Source organism: Balaenoptera acutorostrata, chromosome 2 (genome assembly GCF_949987535.1).
Source record: "Balaenoptera acutorostrata chromosome 2, mBalAcu1.1, whole genome shotgun sequence".
NCBI classification, from domain to species: Eukaryota; Metazoa; Chordata; class Mammalia; order Artiodactyla; family Balaenopteridae; genus Balaenoptera; species Balaenoptera acutorostrata.
The window spans coordinates 55,790,332-55,810,123 of NC_080065.1; the positions used below are offsets into that span (position 1 = coordinate 55,790,332).

General features: G+C 36.1%; 1 protein-coding gene across 13 annotated transcripts in view; it reads left to right on the top strand.

Annotated features, from left to right (window-relative positions):
* ERBIN (erbb2 interacting protein) overlaps positions 1 to 19,792 on the top strand; it is a 117,126-nt gene that overhangs the window by 27,678 nt on the left and 69,656 nt on the right. For 11 of the 13 annotated variants that reach the window (XM_007176005.3, XM_007176007.3, XM_007176008.3 and 8 more), the window contains exons 2-4: positions 8,230 to 8,406; positions 12,412 to 12,459; positions 17,649 to 17,846. In XM_007176005.3, the coding sequence (XP_007176067.1) occupies positions 8,371 to 8,406; positions 12,412 to 12,459; positions 17,649 to 17,846 (282 nt within the window). In that variant the 5' untranslated portion in view covers positions 8,230 to 8,370. The remainder of the gene's footprint in view (positions 1 to 8,229; positions 8,407 to 12,411; positions 12,460 to 17,648; positions 17,847 to 19,792) is intronic. The other 2 variants (XM_007176009.3, XM_007176010.3) reach the window with 2 other exon arrangements.

The window sequence follows — 19,792 nt, forward strand, 5'->3', positions numbered from 1 at the left end:
TTTGAATGTGATTGGTTGTTCTGGTACCATCTGTTGAAAAGACTGTCTTTGGTGCCATTGTATTGCCTTAAGGGCTATATATATATATATATTTTTTTTAAAAGCTTGGGGAGAACAATGCCTCCGTAAGTGTTTTTTTTAAATTAAATTTTATTTATTTATTTATTCGTTTATTTATGGCTGTGTTGGGTCTTCATTTTTGTGTGAGGGCTTTCTCTAGTTGCGGCAAGCGGGGGCCACTCTTCATCGCGGTGCACGGGCCTCTCACTATCGCGGCCTCTCTTGTTGCGGAGCACAGGCTCCAGACGCGCAGGCTCAGTAACTGTGGCTCACGGGCCCAGTTGCTCCATGGCATGTGGGATCTTCCCAGACCAGGGCTTGAACCCGTGTCCCCTGCATTGGCAGGCCGACTCCCAACCACTGCGCCACCAGGGAAGCCCCAAGGGCTATATTTTTTTAAATTGCATTGACTGTAATATTTTATGGATTTGAGGTCACCTTTTCCCGGAGAAAGGAAGGGGTCATTGTGAACTGGGAAGTTATTCTAATGGTGCCTATGTCATTTTTCCCTGTCATTCATTTTGGGATAGGTGGAATATCTCTGTTGAAATTTTAGAATTGTTTCCACCCATAGGCCATGGGGTTTTATTGCAAAAGACTCCCAAACTCATACATATGCCTATAAATGTTTTCTCAACAGGAATATTGAAAGTGTAATTATTATCATGTCGGTCCTTGATGTTTTTGGACCTAAGGTGTCCTTTCATTCATTGAGAATCGTTGATGATATGGAACACTGTTATACTTGGAGCTTTAAGACTTGTCTCTTGTTTGTCCTGTGATCTTTGTTTATATTTAAATGTGTATATAATAGCTAATTTAGAGGGATGTCAGAGTTCAGTATGTGAATGAATTTGGCACAGAGCACCTGGCAGTTCTTAGCTGTTCTCACAACATTTTCCCACTTCCTTTTCTACAGAGAATTTTAAAGAAATTTGTTACTTAAAAAAAGTACTTTCAAAAGTAATGTTTGACAAATTAAGGCTAATTCCACACATTGTCTATCAGATAAGCACAAGAGGATTTAGGTATAGGTGGGACATTTAGAAGTAGAAGCAGCTTAAAATTTGGGTTTGCTTCTCTTCTTCTCTACATATATAATGCTATTTTACTTAAAAAATAAATGTCTTTAGCCCTAAGAGATTTTTAGAATGAGTTAATAAAATTATAAATATACTTAAAATTTAGAATGAGTTAATAAAATTATAAATATACTTAAAATATTAATCTGAATCCTTCTAAAAGTGAAACTTTTTATACATAAGACTTTGATCAAGTGGTGGTATTTTTAAGCTTTTACTTATAAGTGTTAATAATTAAGCTTTTAAAATCCTTCTGTAACAAGGTTAAGATCTGGTTTTCTTTGGAAGGTTTGTGGTGTTTATAATCATAATTAGGCTAAGTTAACCTCAAAACAAACACATTAGCTGTACAGAAAAATGATTTCAAACCTGCCTCTCGTGTGTGTGTGTGTGTGTGTGTGTGTGTGCGCGTGCGCGTGTGTGTGTGCGCGCGCGCGCGCACATGCTCATTTGCTGGTTTCTACCTTTTTCTGCTCTTTGCTCGTGGTTCCTTCTCTATAGCTCCTTTTCTCTTGAACTTAGGAAATACTGTAAGGAAATTTACCTTAAGAAATTAGGGCCTTGTCTTCACCAGATGGATTTGCATTTTAATAGAGGTTGTTTGGAGAGTGTCCAAAATAAATAATGGTGGAATTTCAAGCACTAGGGCACTTGTGTCCAGGATTTGCAAATCAGGTCATGCTTTTCAACAGCTTTGGCTCAGTTTCTAGGGCACTGTACACGCTGCATAAAAACATTTTATTTATAGACAGCTTCATTTAAAACGCCACTTAAAGAACAAAGAAGTAATTAGCATATTGAACTGTCAGGTGGAAAGGAGGAGTCTGTGGTAAGGTAAAGGGCCTCACCTGAGCAAAGGATTTGGCTCAATAAAGTTGTAAAACTTTAGTTGGGATTAGATTATGGGGTTGCGTATAAGTAACTTATTTTAAGGTTTTAAAGGGAGAAGGAAGGTGGTAAAATAAATTGAAATGAAAAGTCAGGTGCTAACTGAATGGGATTAGGAAATCAGTTTGGAATCTTTTGTATTAATACATCATAGTGGCATTAACCAGTGTCCTGATATTTTTTCTTTTTTTTAAGCTATTTTTCCATCGAGCTCTAATTCACATACAATAAAGTTCACCTGTTTAAAGTGTACAATCCAGTAATTTTTAGTACATTTACAGGGCCCTGCAACCATCATCATCATCTGAGTCCAAAAAATCTCATCATTTCCCCAAACTCCATACCCATGAGCAGTCACTCCTGTTTCCCACTGCCCCTAGACCCTGAACCACTAATCTGCTTTCTGTTTCTATAAATTTGCCTGTTTGAGACATTTCATAAAAATGGAATCATACAGTATATGGCCTTTCGTGTCTGGCTTCTTTACCATAGCATAAAGTTTCCAAGGTTCATCCATGTTGTATCCTTTATCAGTAGTTCATCTCTTTATATAGCTGAATAATACGCATTTCATTGTATGGATATAAAACATTTTGTTTCTCCATTCATTATTTGATAGATATTAGATTGTTTCTACTTTTTGGCCACTATGGATAATGCTGCTATGAACATTAGTTACAAGTTTTTCTGAAAGCAGGTGTTTTCAGTCCTCTTGGTTTTATACCTAGGAGTGGAATTGATGGGTCATATGGTAACTATGTTTAACTTTTTGGAGGAACTGCCAAATTGTTTTTCAAAAGTGACTACAACAATTTACATTTACATCAGCAATGTATGAGGGTTTCAATTTCTCCACATCTGTCCCGATACCTACCTTTTTTATTGTAACCATCCCTAGTTGGTATAAAATTTTATCTCTTTGTGGTTTTGATTTATATTTTCCTAATGGCTGATGATGTTGATCATCTTTTTATGTGCTTATTGGCCATTGGTATTTCTTTGGAGAAATGCCTCTTCAAACCTTTGCCCATTGTTAAGTTTTGTTATTTGTCTTTTTAGTGAAAGTGAGCCCCAGCGATTTCTCTGCTGTGGGAGGCCATCTAGACCAGAAAGCAAACATGGGCTTGTGGTTTGGGAAAGTTAATGTCCATAGAAGCAGTCCTTATCTAGTGGGAGACAGGAGCAGATGGATAACAGCTTGCCTCTCATCCTATAGGCAGACAGTTCTGAGACCTCCTGTGCGCCTGTCTCAGGGAGTTTAAGTAGAATGAACCCCAGTTGTCCTTAGGGATGACTTTGATAATATACCATTTCTTATATTGGCTTTTCCTCCATATCTCATACTCTCACTGCTCCCTCAGGTCATTTCTTAGACAGACTATCTGCATTCAAGTCTTTACCTCAGCCTTCGTTTTTGAGAGAACCCAAACTAAGACAGGTGTCGGTAGAGTACTTAGTATTGAAAGAGTTGATAATATTTCAAGATTTGAAACTGGATGATTACCAAAGGTATGAGTATAGATAGAGAAGAGGGCCAACATCTGTATTCTCAGTCACTATAATGTGTTAAGAGGTTGACATAAAGTGCAGCAATTAGCAAAGGAGACTGAGGTCTGGCCAGTGGTGTAGGAACAAAATCAGGAGGATGTGGTGTCTTGGAAGCTAAGTGAAGAAAATGGGTAAAGTAGTGGGGAGTAATGCTACTACTAAGTCAAGTGAGAGATGAACTTAGAATTGTCTGTTGGATTTGGCAATAGGTAGGCCATTAATGATCTAGGAAGAACAGTTTCCATTGAAGTGATTGGGACAAAAATGTGATTGGAGTGGATTTGAGAACTGTTGATGAAATAATTGAAGTCAGTGCATATAGACAACTTGTTTGGAATTTTGCTGTAAAAGGGAGCAGAGAAATGGGTTAGTAACTGGAGAGATATCCTCAGGAGAGGTCCTTTTTAAGATGGGAGGAAAAATAACACCTACTCGGTGTCTTATATTTCTGCATGTGATCAAAATCAGTTGTTCCTTAGAATATCTTAGAGAACTAGGGTTCTCCTTGGTTTATTTGAGCATCTTGTTCTGTACCCATCAAGGCTCCCCAAATCATGTGTAATGAGTTCAAGGAGGAAAAGAAGTTGTTATAAGTCATTAGCAGAAACTAAGAAGATTGGGATTTACTCTGGCATAGAGATGAATACTAGGAAGTAAAGAGAAATAAGGGAATACACACGAAGAAATTAGTCCTGCCACTGGATTGTATTATGGGAATAGTTTAGAATCCGGTCAAGACTGTATGAGAAAGTATTTCTAAGTTTGAAATAATGCCAAGATTTAATTTCCTACCATGTTAAATAAGCACAACATCATTGTGAATATATGTTTGTGATGCATATTGCCAACAAACGTCTCTTTGCACAGCTTTATTGACTTATTGTTGAAGATAACAGAACTAACTCTGTGTTAGAAAAAGTTGAAATTTACTCACAGACCTTCAGTATTCCTTTTTGGCACAGTTTCACCTTCTCTGAGTTTGGTTATGAGCCATACTGAGCTGCTTTCTTTCCTCATTCTCCCTCTGCTTCCTCCCTCTGATTATAGAATGATCTAATGTTAGGTTTTCAGAGTTAAATAAACCAATTCTAGCTGGGATGTTTGCATTTGTAGTCTTATTTCTAATTGTGGAATGAAAGATTTTTCTGTAAAAATAATTAGGCCCTCTTTTTGTTCCATAAATTGTCATTCCTTCTAAACTGAGATGGAGGAGAATTCTGAAGTTTTTTCTTCTACCTTGACCAAGTTTGTTTCACAAAGGGGTGAGTCAGACTGGCTATCTTCCATGGGAGTATCTTTTCTATAAAACAGAACTGTTTTATCTACCCTGGAAATCTCCTAGTATTTCTTTTTGTTTGTTTGTTTTTTCCCCAGAAATTTTATTGCACTTTCTCCTAGTATTTCTGCTTCTAGTTAGCATATAGGAAGGCACAAAAATTTTTTGGTCCCCTGGTAAGAATAAGAAAAACCTGTAAAGAATAAAAATCACACTTAAAAAAAAAAATAGAGCTAGCAAAAAATCAGTGGAATCAAGGAAGCCTTAGTGAACTGATTTCCATAGGTACATGAACCTCTCATAGGTGAGTCAAGAGTGTGGCAGTTTCCCAACCAGATTTCAGTATAGGATGAAGCAGGACTTACCATAAATGGAAAGACTGAAGGGATGAATATAAATCATCCAGTCCTCAAGTGACAGTGTGGGCTTTTGTGAAGGGATAGGAATCTGACAGAGCCCCAAAGGCAAAATTAAATCATTAAACCTGATAATTTTATCCACCTTGAATTTTGCCATAAAGAGGAGTATAGGCTTAGTAGAAAAAAACCTATAGAAATGTATAGTTCTGCAAAATTCTAATGGTTCTTGAATTATGGGACACTGCTGGGGTTGAATCTAAAGGTAAACCGAACCAAAAATATCTGGAATTGCAGCCCAAATTCTTCCTATCTCAGATTTTGACAAGATCAAAAAGATATGGCTGTGGTTGGAGATGGGAAGTTGGGGGTTGAATTGATCACAGAAGAATTCACTCTAATTAAAGCTGCAGCCAGTCCCAGCTCAAATTGGTTCTACTAGGAATCTGAATTATCATTCATCCTAACTGAGAGAAGAGCATAGACTCTCTGGGTAATAAGTAAAACTTAACAATATTACATTCAGTCCTCAACTGTTATTTTATAAAAAGCATCTAGAATACTGTGAAAAATTATGAAATATACAAAGAAAAAGGAAAATATGATTGTATAATTAAGAGAAAACAGTTAACAAAACCAGACTTATTAGATGACCCAGAGTTAGGAGTCAATGAGTTAGGAGACAATGATTTTAAAACAATTTACAGGATAACATGTAAGGGGTTGAGTATTTCAGGAGAGTATTGGGAACTTTGTACCAACACCAGATGTTTTCTAGAACTGAAAAATGCAGTATCTTTTAAAAAAACTGTTCAAATGGGCTTGATAGTAGTAAGAAATAGACTAAGAAATGGTGAATGTGTGAATAAATATGAAAGTCTATTTTCTGGTTTTTAAATTTATATAAATGACAGTTGAATAGTGTAAAACAAAAAAAATTGTGGGATTTATAATATGTAGAAGTAAAATTTATGACAATAGCATGAAATATGAGCGAGAGTAGACATAAATAAATTATACTCTTACATTTGTTACATCATATATAAAATTACATAGTATAATTAGAATAGTATAGTATTATTTGATGGTGGACTATGATGAATTAAGAATACATACTGTACATTCCTAGAGCAACCACAAAATATATATGTATAGCTTAAAGTCCATAAAATGAGATAATATAGGAAAAAAATAACTATATTTGAAGGCAGGAAAAAAAGGAACAAAGAACAAATAAAAAATAAATAGTAATGTAATAAACTTAAATCACACCAGTAATTATATTAAATATAAATGGTCTAAGCCTACCGTCAATACATAGAAATTGTCAGATTGGATAAAATAGTAAGACCCAACTATATGCTTCATACAAATAGGCATTTTAAAGACAAATTTGGTTAAAAGTAATAGTTGGAAAAATATACATTAACACTTATCAAAAGAAAGTTCCTATGGCTATAGTGGTATCAGGCAAACTATACTTCAAGACAAGGATTATTAGCAGAGAGAAAGGACATTTTATATGTTAAAAGGATCCATTCCTCAGAAGGTACAAGAACCCCAAATGTGTATTTATTGATACTTTATAAGAGATTCAAAATACATGAAATAAAAATTGACAGAAATAAAACATATTTACACTTACGGTTAGAGATTTCAGTACTTTTCAGTAATTAGTAGAAAAAGAATGCCATAAATTAGTAAGGGTACAGAAGATTTGCACACCACTCCTAATCAATTTAACCTGACATTTTTTGAACACTAAACCCAAGAGATGCAGAATGTGACATTTAAATATACATGAAACACTCACCTCGGTAGATCTCATGTGGGCTGTCAAAACTTCAACATGTTGTGAAGACTTGAAATCATAATATTATTTTCTCTGATTACAGTGGAATTAAATTAGAAATCAGTAACAAAATGAGGTTTAGTAGAGCCCTGAATTTTTTTTTTTTTTTTTTTTTTGGCTGTACCACGCGGCTTGTGGGATCTTAGTTCTTTAACCAGGGATTGAACCTGGGCCCTCGGCAGTGAGAGCTCCAAGTCCTAACAACTGGACTGCCAGGGAATTCCCAATCCCTGAATGTTTTGAAATTAAGATGATTCTGAATAACTCATGGGTAAAATAATAAATCAAATGGGAAATAAGCATTTTAAACAAATTCAACAAAAAGACAACATATCAAATTTTATGAAGTGCATCTCAGAATTTATAGCTTTAAATCTTGAAGAATAAAGTATTAGAATCAATTACTTAATAAGCTTTACCCTAAGAGTCAGAAAAAGAGAGACAAATTCAAAATAAATAAAAGGCTGAAAAAATAGAGAAAAGTGAAATCAGGGAAATGGAAAATGTCCCATCAGTAAATGAACAAATTATGAAGTTTTCTCTTTGAAAAAATCAATACAGTTGGTAAACTTAAGCTTAAAACTACAGCAATTTATATAGCTCTTGAATTTGTGAATCAGCATGTGGTCTTTTATCCTACAAAGAATTACAGCATCATGTCCTCAGGGCTGCATTCAAGGAAGGTAAAAGCAGAAGTTGTAAATCTTCTTGAGGCATAGGCACTGTTACTTGCCTAACTTCTGCCACATTGAGTTGGTATAAGCAAGTCACAGTTCAGCCCAAATTCAAGGATTGGGGAAATAGACTCTGCATCTCTTGATCTTAGGTGGTATAAAACATCGTGGCCATGTTTCTTAAGTTAACGCTGGTTAAATCAGAAACAGTAAAGAGTCTGAGGTTTTACCCTACTTACAAGCTAAAATGTTAACTTGCCAGAAAACACAAGACTTCTAGACCAGAAACAAAGGGTTTATTACTCCCTGAAAAAGCAGCAACCAGGGCAATATTTTGTGTCAGTTACCCGAGCCTAAATCTTCATAGAGCTTCACAGTGAGGGTCAGATGGTGCCTGCACAGATAGTAGTGTGCATTACAGAAGGGGAACCCCAAATTAGGAAACTCTGATCTTTCATAGGACCACTGATGACCTGTCTATCCTTCTCCTCAGGAGAGTGAGAGAGAGAAACCTTATTTTTACTCTGGAATTTAAACAAATCGTCTCTGGAGAGAGGACACTGAACTGTCTCAATGTTGCTGAGTGTTATTATCTGGAATGTGTCCTTGTATAAACATCTTAAATTGGCTGTAAATGACATTGCTCAGTGGACCCAGACCATGCAGAAATGTGAGTGTTCATGGAGAATTGTTTTCTAATATAGTATATCCTCTTGTACAATAATTTGCAATCCTCCCATATACAAAATTTGTCACTCTTTTCTCCAAAAGTCTTATCCCACTAGAGTGTCATGTAAGGCTTGAGTCCAGTATCTTATCATCTAACTGAGTTCCAAGTACAGATGAGGCTCTGCTATGCCATTTTGTAATTAGAGAAATGCAAAACACAAATACAGCGAGCTACTTGTCCGCACCTACTACATAGGTTAATGTTAAGAAAGACAGAATATCGAGTGTTGGTGAGGATTTAATTGGAACTCTGGGAGTGTTAAGTGATAAAACCAGTTTGTAAAATGACTTGTTTGTTTATTCCTTTTTTTTTTTAATAAAATTAAACATGCTTATAGACTTTGATCTAGCAATTTCACTCCCATATTTACCCACAAGAACTGAAGCCTGCATTCTCCTAATACTTGTACACAAATGTCATAGCACTCTTATTTAGGATAGGTTGCCTTGGCCAGGGTGTTGACTGGAAAGTAGCACATGGGAACTTTCTGGGGTGATAGAAAGATTTTATATCTTGGTTGCTGTTGGTTATATGGATGTATGCATTGCCAAACTGTACTCTAAAGGTCTTTTTTATTATGTAAGTTATTTGTAAAAATATAAAGTGGAAGTTTATGCAAATGTGGGAACTCTGTGTAACTTCAGTATGTATGTCAACTATTTTATTCCACATTAAGATTTTTTGGGGGGCATATTTAGGCTAACCATGGTTTGATGTGAAAGTTTGATTAACAGTGCTGACGTTGAAGAAGCTCTCAGCTTTCTACTGAATCAGAATTAGGCTAGCAGGGGTCAGACAGCAGCATTGACCTTGTAAGTGTGAAATTTAGCTATTTCACCAGCCTCCTTTCCTCATTTCTTGCTGTATATGTTGTAGGCATAGCACATTTTATACGTTCAGTTATTTTTGTCTTTCAGAATCAAATGCTCCTATACAGCATTTTTTTTTTCATTACATAGGTTTTTTTACGTTTTTATTTTTGCTCTTTTGCATATAACTATTTTCATTGTTTACTATTCATGTACTTACCGGTAATGGGTTAATAATGTCCATAAAATGCCTCAGAATTAAGCACAGGTTGTACCAAATACAGATTAGCAAATACTGTGATAGCCATGATTAAACTAAAATGATCTTACACAACCACTAAATACCATCTAATGGCTATGGGCATGCCTGAGGAGCCTTTGTTGTGCATTTCAACTTCCGAACTCATTTAAAAAGATGGTTCCAACATAAGATTTCTCTTAAATCTATCCAAGTATAACTTGTGATCTCTTCAGATCCATAGGGAAGTATAACATACTGTATTTTAGAAAACCTTTATAGTGATTTCACTTTTCAGTTGGTACAGTAATCCCCCAAATGAGAGTTTATCAAAAAAGGATGGAAAGGGGAAAAGATGGTGGTTTGAGTATAGATGAAATAATATTGACTATGGATTGATTATTGTTGAAACTGTTAGAAAAAAGTATCACATCAGCATTTTGTGTATGATAAAGAATCTTGAGTTTTATATCTCATCTCCTAAATCAGAATCTCTAGGGAGAAGCTACGGTAATCTGCAGCAGTTTAAAAAATACCCTAAGTGAATTTCGTTTAGCTAGTTGTACCATGGCACCCGAGGTTTCTTTTGTTTTGTTCTCCTCCTCATGAGCAGCTTTTTTTTTTGAAACTGGTGAGAAACTTTGTTAGGATGGTCTATGAATGGTTTTCCAAATCTCTTTATAAAAATGTATCTCTTTCTCTTACTAGATTATTCACATCTGGCTACAAATCCACTGCTGTGACTCTTGATTCACATTCTGCTCTCTCTACTGCTCTATTTTTCCAATGTCTTTTTTAGCTAAACTACCTGAGTTGCCTGTATTTGCTATGTCAGATTATCCTCTTCCTATTTCTTGAATCCCCTCCAAACAGTGTTTTGTCTCTACCACTGCCCAGTAAGATAATCAATGACCTTTACATTATTACACAGTGACAAAGTTCTTACTAACACAGTTGATAACTTCCTCCTTGAAACATTTTTTTCCATTTAGCTTTTAGGATATCACACTTTGGGTGGGTGGTTGGGGGGTAGTTTCTCTTGACTCACTGACTGCTTCTTTTCAATGTTCTATTTCTGGTTCTATTTCTTCTTTATGACCTTTTTTTTTTTTTTAATTTTATTTTTATTTATTTATTTATGGCTGTGTTGGGTCTACGTTTCTGTGCGAGGGCTTCCTCCAATTGTGGCAAGCGGGGGCCACTCTTCATCGCGGTGCGCGGACCTCTCACTATCGCGGCCTCTCTTGTTGTGGATCACAGGCTCCAGACGCGCAGGCTCAGTAATTGTGGCTCATGGGCCCAGCTGCTCCGCGGCATGTGGGATCTTCCCAGATCAGGGCTCGAACCCATGTCCCCTGCATTGGCAGGCAGATTCTCAACCACTGCGCCACCAGGGAAGCCCTATGACCGATTTTTATAATATTTCAGGGCTCAATCATTGAATCTGTTTTCTTCCCTCCCTTCCTTCCTTCCTTCCCTTCTTTTCTTTCTTTCTTGAATCTGTACTCTTTTGTCCACATTCATGCCCTTGATTCTTTCATCTAATTTCATTACTTTAAATATCATCTCTAAACAGATAACTTACAAATTTATATCCTTAGTTTGGATTTCTCCCCACATCTCTGAATACCCATATCCAACTGCCTATGTAGGATCGCAGTAGGACAGCTTTCAGGTATTTCAAGCTAAAGTCTCTAAACACAAACTTCCTTCTCTCTTCTCTCTAACCTGCTCCTTCTGTAGCCTTATTCCATCTCAGTTCATTGGCAATGCCATTTTACCAGACTACTATGTATATGGGAGTACCTTGAGTGACAAATTAAGTGGCCATCTTTGCTTGATATATGCAAAGGTATTTTTTGTGGCATGTACTATGGGTGGAATTTGTGGAGAAGGTTAAACAACTCAGCAGTCCTAAACAATTTAGCATAGAGACATATAGCCCAATATATTTAAAGTGACCCTGTAAATTCTGAAACACATACTTATTAATAACTTTAAAAAAAGATTATTTATGATGTATATACGTTAATGCTGTTATTTTGGGTTTGGGGCTGTCTTATTTTGGAATGTGTTGGTTACAGGTACAGAAAACCTAGCAATGGTTTAAGCAAATAGGGGTTTAGTCTTCTTATAAACCAAGAAATCCAGATATTTCTGTAGTTCAGCTACTCAACTGTGCTATTAGAGACCCCCAGCTTGTTTTGTCTTTCTACTCTGTCAGCCTTTTTGGTAGCTTTTTAATCCTCATGCTTGTTGACTCATGGTCATAGGATAGTAGTAGACATGTTCACATCTGTCCCTGGATAAGGAAAGCAAATGTTTTTCCAGGACCAACCCCCATCCCACCCCCAAAGTAGACTTCTAAGTACATGTCATTGATCTTAACTGTGTCATCCATTACCTGTTCACCCTTCTTGGAAAGCTCAAAAGTGGGTTTTTAGCTGGGTCCATTACCACCCTGAATAAGGAAAATTCTGGAAAGGGGGAAAAAACTGATAAGCAATTAACAGTGTCTGCTACATAGAACCATCAAAAATTACTAAATTTAAATATAATTGGTGATTAGAGTTTATTTGCTTGGGAAAACTTTATTAATTTTCAGTAAGCGCAAATAAATGGGGTTTTAATGGTAGATAGGGAGGTATTTATTATTTGATATAGATGAGGGCTCTCAATAGTTTATAAATGTATTATGAACAGTAAATCCAGTGACTGGTTGAGAAGGTAGCTATGTATTTAGAAGTTAGCAAATTTGTGTGTGTCAGTTTATGGGGCTGAATTATTGAGAATTTTAATTTACATTTTGAGGTAAATAAGAAATTAGAAGAGATATTCCTTAAAGTCATAAAGATCTATTTTTATTGTTAATTTTGTTTCTTTTTATGGTTTCCATAGAATGTTGGCTCAATTAAGAAACATCAGGGAGATAAATTCAACCCAGTGGTAAGTGGTCTTAATTTCTTTTGTTAGAAAATGTTTGAGTTATTATGCCTTTTTTTTTTTTGGTTGGCTTCTCTTCCTCCATTTGATTAGAATGTTTTTGTGTCTGCCATTTTAAGTCTGATTTCTAAGTGGCTCTTATATCACAACACTAAAATTCTAATTAGCGGTCCCATGTTGATCACTTCCTGTTCCCATCAGGCCAGTCTTTCTCCCTTTGGTTTATTACTTCTTTGTAGTATTGTGTAAGGGAGGATCTCTTTGGGTCTTGTTATTCATTCCCTTTCATATGGTACTTTCCTCTTCTGACCTCAATAATTAAGGTTCCCCTCCTTTCTTATCAATCAGAAGTTTTTAGTCTAAATTGGGATCCATTTTTGTATTGGTTCAGGCCCACTGAATTTATTCTGAGGTCTAAATTGCTCTTTCCACTGTCTCTGTCCACAGGAAGTTTTGTTTTGTTTTGTTTTTTGGGGGAAGTTTTCTTTTGTTTTTGTTTTTTTGGGGAAGTTTTCACTTGAGATGTAAACTCTTTGCAGTTTCCTAGAGCTAAGTGTCTAATCTTCTTTTTCTGAATTCATGGTCTCTTCTGAGAAGTTCTGCAGTATGATTAGCACTACAGAAAAGTCTTGGAAGTCTTTTTACCTTTATTAACAATTATTCTGCCTTGTAAATTGCCTCCTACCTCAAGTGCCCTGCACAGATGATTTAAATAAATATAGTACAATAAATACACTTTTTTTTTTTTTTTGGCCACACTGTGTGGCATGCGGGATCTTAGTTCCCTGACCAGGGATTGAACCCGTGCCCCCTGCATTGGGAGTGCAGAGTCTTAACCACTGGACCACCAGGGAAGTCCCTACACTCTTAAACCATGTACATTTGGTAATAACATTTCATGTACATTATTCTCAGCTGGGAGTTATACTTCCAAATCCATTATGATTTCTGGAAAATGGATTTTTTTAGGCCATATCTTGCAAGTTATTGCATACTATCATATTATATAAATATAAGCATGCAGTAGTTGTAATATGAACCAGAATAATAGTTTGAAATATTGTATTAGTGCTGTCTCCTAGAACTTTCTGCAGTGATAGAAATGTTCTGTATCTTCTGTTATTTAGTATGGTATCCATTAGCCACCTGTGGCTATTGAGCATTTAAAATATGGTCAGTGTGACTGAAACCAGATTTAAAATTTTGTCTGATTTAACTTGAATTTTCAGGTTAAAATGCCACTGTGTCTAGTGGCTACCAGATTGGACAGAGCAGATAGAGTTTTTTCCCCGTTTTTCTTAAGTGTCCCCCTAACTCATTATCAGTTGAAGTCTTAGAATCTCTTGAAAAAGAAAGTGTATATTCGTTTTTAGAATCTTTTTTTATTATCTCATTAAACACACAAGTATAAGCTAAATTCCCCTTTAGTGATTAAATTCTTATTACATCAGTAAGACTGCTTATTCTTATCAGTAAAATACACTTTCATGTAAACATAGATTAAGCATATTCAGTAAACTTTATTGACAAAGTAATTTTTTGTTTCTATTGAGGTATAATTGACATATAACATTGTATTAGTTTCAAGTAATACAACATAGTGATTCAATATTTGTATATGTTGCAAAATGATCCTCACAATATGTCTAGTTAACATCCAGTCACCATACATAGTAACAATTTTTTTTCTTGTGATGAGAGCTTTGGATCTACTCTCTTAGCAACTTTCAAATATACAGTACAGTATTACTAACTATAGTCACCTTGCTGTACATTACATCCCCATGAGACAAAAATTTTAGATAGAAACATTTGATGTTTGACATCATAGTGTAAGGGAGGAAAAATTTTTCCTTCACCCTCTTAGGGTTCCTGGCTGGGTGTGAAAATTAAACTGACAAAGACAGATTAAAAGGAGAAAAATATATACATTTATTTAATGTAAGTTTTAAGTGACACAGGGAGTCTTTGTAAGGAAAGGAAGACCCAAAGAAACAGTTAAACCTGAGTATTTTTATGCCATGTTTGATGAAGTGGACAGTTGTGTAGAAATACGATAGATCAAAGAGTATGAAGTAAGTGTAGTAAACTGGGGGAGATTTAACAAGTCCTATTCATTAGAATTCTTCTTCCTTCATCTTCAGAGATACCTCCTGGTATAGGGAGGGCACCTTTCACAGGAGGATTTTATTACCTGTTTCAGGGGAGAAGGGCGTGGAAGGTCAGAGTGACCTTCCTGCTACTGCTGTTTTATCAAACTCCTTTAGCTTAAAATATTCAGTATGCTAGGGTGCCATATTTTGGGGTGGTATGTCCTGAACCCCGTCGGTAGCTTGTTTTTGTAAACCCTGAAGGAGAAGAAGTATGTAGTAAAGACCTATTGATATTTGAATTATTTCATGAATCTGAGTTCAAGTATATCATTATATACTGAGAAGCAGTATAGTGCACTACAAGCACAGAATCAGTTTCTTTATGGAAAAATAGGGATAATAATAATACATGCCTTAGAAAGATACACGAGGATGAAATGAGAATAAGCATATAGTTTTTTTTTTAAATATTTTATTTTATTTTATTTTTTGTTGTGGTACGAGGGCTCTCTAGTTGTGGCATGCGGGCTCAGTAGTTGCAGCGCGCAGGCTTAGTAGCCCCGCAGCATGTGGGATCTTAAGTTTCCCGACCAGGGATCAACCCATGTCCCCTGCATTGGAAGGCGGATTCTTAACCACTGGACCACCAGGAAAGTCCTGAAACATACAGTTTATATAAAGAATTTAGCACAGTGCCTGGCACACATGGTAAGTAAGAATAGTCAGATTTTTTTTTTTTTTTAAAGTTGCAAGGGAAATACTTACACTATTGTCAAACTCTTTAAGAATATGATATAATTAGAAGAGTTAGAAGCAGTGCCTTGCAAAGCCATATTGGAGCCTGAGGCAAAAGAAAAAAAATTAGTCATACTGATTCTGTCTTTATTTTTAAATTTACCAGTTTGGTCATTCATGGTTTATTTTTCAGTGATTTGGATTTTTTAAAAAGATATTGCATTAAAATATTTAATTTGATTACTGAGTTTTGTGTGTGTGTGTGTGTGCACGCACGCGCACGTGCCTGAGGCATTTGCTGCACTGGCTTCAACCTAGCCTTGGCTCTGGGTAGAAGTAATCTAATACTCTAATAGAGTCTTCTGCTTAGGGCAAGAATTTATTATTATTTTACAAAGAATTGATAACATTAATTAGCAATCATTTATTGACGTAGGCTTTTCTTTGCTAGTGTAATGTTAGCCTCCTCGTTGGAATTAACCTCGGTATGAACGTTGTGTTCTTAATAAAATTAGCCTTGAGAATTTTCACTAATTCAGAATTGAGCCTTTCCCCACAGTTAGATCGAAATAATGAAGTCTGCACTTTACTGGAGCAAGTTTCTTCTCTAGTGTGTAACCTTATACACATATAAGACCTATAAACTTTAGAAAAATTAAAAGAACAATATTAATTGAAACAAAATATACTTGGCATAGATTGGAATTTTGATGTGGGAGAGTTACGGGAAAGTTAATGGCTGGTTAGGAGACCTGAAAATATCTTTGTACTCCCACTTTCTACTCAGAACTGCATAGAGTCAAGTTCTTAATTGAGAAACAGCTCTTAGTCAGAAATTAAAGAAATATCTTTGTTGTATTAGGGTTTTTCTTGTTGAGGATGAGCAGACTAATAAAGCATGGTTCTTTTTAAAAAATTTTTTTTTAATTGGCGCATAATTGGTTCACAGTGTTGTGTTATTTTCTGCTGTACTACGAAGTGAATTAACTATATGTATACGTATATCCCCTCCCTCTTGGACCTCCCTCCCACCACCGCCCCCCCCCCATGCCACCCAACTAAGGACATCACCTAACACTGAACTGAGCTTCCTGTGCTTTATAGCGTGTTCCCACTAGCTATCTATTTTACGCATGGTAGTGTATATATGCCAATCCTAATCTCCCAATTCATCCCACCCTCCCCTTCCCACCCCCGTGTCCACATGTCCATTCTCTACGTCTCGTCTCATTCCTGCCCTGCTAATAGGTTCATCTGTACCATTTTCTAGATTCCACATATATGTGTTAATATACGATATTTGTTTTTCTCTTTCTGGCTTACTGCACTCTGTAAGACAGACTCTAGGTCCATCCACGTTTCTACAAATGACCTAATTTCATTCCTTTTTATGGCTGAGTAATATTCCATTGTACACATGTACCACATCTTCTTTATCTGTTCATCTGTCATTGGACATTTAGGTTGTTTCCATGTCCTGGCTATTGTAAATAGTGCTGCAATGAACATTGGGGTACATGTGTCCTATTGAATTATGGTTTTCTCAGGGTATATGCCTAGTAGTGGGATTGCTGGGTCATATGGTAGTTCTATTTTTAGTTTTTTAACGAACCTCTATAGTGTTCTCCACAGTGGGGTTCCCTTTTCTCCACACCCTCTCCAGCACTTTTTGTTTGTAGATTTTTTGATGATGGCCATTCTGACCAGTGTGAGGTGATACCTCATTGTAGTTTTTTTTTTTTAATTAATTAATTAATTAATTTTTGGCTGCATTGGGTCTTTGTTGCTGCACACAGGCTTTTTCTAGTTGTGGCAAGCGGGGGCTACTCTTCGTTGTGGTGCCCAGGCTTCTCATTGTGGTGGCTTCTCTTGTTGCGGAGCACAGACTCTAGGCCTGTGGGCTTCAGTAGTTGTGGCATGCGGGCTTCAGTAGTTGTGGCTCGCAGGCTGTAGAGCGCAGACTCAGTAGTTATGGTGCACGGGCTTAGTTGCTCCGCGGCACGTAGGATCTTCCTGCACCAGGGCTCGAACCCGTGTCCCCTGCATTGGCAGGCATCCCATTTGTTTATTTTTGTTTTTACTTTCATTACTCTGGGAGGCAGGTCTATATGCTTATAGAAGCATATAACTGGTTACTTAATGGATCATTTTGTGAAGTACAGAAGTGCTTGAGTTTAATTTGATGTTCACTATATATAAAATTTGATAGTAAAGCAATGTTAAATGCATTCTATTTAGTGTGTGTTGGGGAGGAGATATTTATCTGTGATATGTAAACTGTGAGAATTGAATTGGAATAATTTGTTTTGAAAAATTGTTATAATACATGTTTTTACTAAATTTATTTTTGTTTGTATATTGCAGTGTCTAAAAATGACTACAAAACGAAGTTTGTTTGTGCGGTTGGTACCATGTCGTTGTCTACGAGGAGAAGAGGAGACCGTCACTACTCTTGATTATTCTCATTGCAGTTTGGAACAGGTTCCCAAAGAGATTTTTACTTTTGAAAAAACTCTGGAGGAGCTCTACTTAGATGCTAATCAGATTGAAGAGCTTCCAAAGGTATGTTAATCCAGTCTTTCAAGAATTGCCTTTGGTTATTTTTATGCCTATAAATATGATATTCCCAATGTTGCCATAATGCTGCATATATATATATATATATATATATATATATATATATATATATATATATATATGGGCATTGTTTCCCCTTTTTCTGGTTTACTTTCACCTTATGGTGTGCAACATGACTCAAATTTTTTTAAATAGAGTTTTTAACCTTTATCTCTTCAAGTTAATTGCTTAAATACTTGTGCAAATAATTTTTTTTTTTTGATGGTTCTATCTTATTTTTTTTTTTTTTTTTTTAATATTTATGTATTTATTTATGGCTGTGTTGGGTCTTCGTTTCTGCGCGAGGGCTTTCTCCAGTTGCGGCAAGTGGGGACCACTCCTCATCGCAGTGCGCGGGCCTCTCACCATCGCGGCCTCTCTTGTTGCGGAGCACAGGCTCCAGACGCACAGGCTCAGCAATTGTGGCCCACGGGCCCAGCCGCTCCGCGGCACATGGGATCTTCCCAGACCAGGGCTCGAACCCATGTCCCCTGCATTGTCAGGCAGACTCTCAACCACTGCGCCACCAGGGAAGCCCAGTGCAAATAATTTAAAATTTTGTATTTAATTCCAGTACCTTAGCCACTAAGGTAGACAATAAGACTGCACAATTTCTGCAGCCAATAGATTTAACTAGACAAAGAATTGAAATTAATGTTTTTCTAGTTTTCCTGAGACATTGATCTACATTATAGTTATTGAGGATAAATTGTCCTTTCAGTTATCACATCAGAATTTTGCTTTTTAACAGCTTTGTAGAGGTAGTATTCTGTTTTCCCCATTTCAGTTTGTTTGGAAAAGTTTTGGAGGACTTAACGTTTCTGAAATGTAGGAGCAACTAGCAGGAGAAAATAGGTTTGTTGCCATGAAACATCATCTCACATTAACAACTTCTTTGCTAAAATTTTTTAGTGGCGGCTACTTTTTTTTCCTTAAATTCTAGCCCATCTTCATCCTCTACTCAGTTTCTTATTGTTGCGTGGAAAGCTACGATAGTTTTGTCAGAGAGCTTTACCACCCACACAACAGTGGTTTTCAAGCTGTGGGTAAAGACTTATTAGTGGCTCATAAAAATCAATTTAATATATGGGGCATTTCCAAATAATGAACTATTATTTGGACTGGCAGATTTAGAAAATAAAAAATACAGGACACCCAATTAAATTACACTTTTCAGATAAACAGTGAATAATTTTTTAGTATAAGTATATCTCATGCAGTATATAGGACATACTTTCACTGAAAAATTATTGTTTATCTGAAACCCAAGTTTAATCAGGCATCTTGTATTTTATCTGGCAACCTTAACTGTCATAGAGTAGAAAATAAAGAGGGTTGCATGTATCTATTGTAACTTAAAATATTTGTTTTAGATTTGTGTGTGTGTGTATATACACACTGGATGGCAGCAGTGTTTTGAAGAAGGTTTTCTTTGGGTGGCCAGTGGTAAAATCATTTTGAAAGCAGTGCTATCCAAGATTGTCTTGTAAAGAAATCTGTATATAGATGTGGATAAAATATTAAAGGTTGTGGGTTGCATGTTCATGAATTTCTCCCCTAAGTTGTAATAGGGTGCTTTGTAATTGACTGTTCCCTTGTATATTGTTTTTCAGCAAGTAATTTATCTTCCTTAGCTAGTTCTCTTAGAGAAAATGGAAGACTAAAATTAGTCCCTTTTTCTAATCACCACCAGCAAGGTCTCAGTCTGGGGACTGTGTTGAAAAGAGAGGCTTGCTATGATAGTGAAAATAACTGAATCATTTATCATGCCTAGCAATTTTCCATTTTTGGAAGAATGCTCTTCTTAAATAGGACTTATTCAGTGCCATCTTGCACACAGTTTTGTTTTTTTCTAAAGACTCTTCTTTTTTAGAATAATTTTAGATTCACAG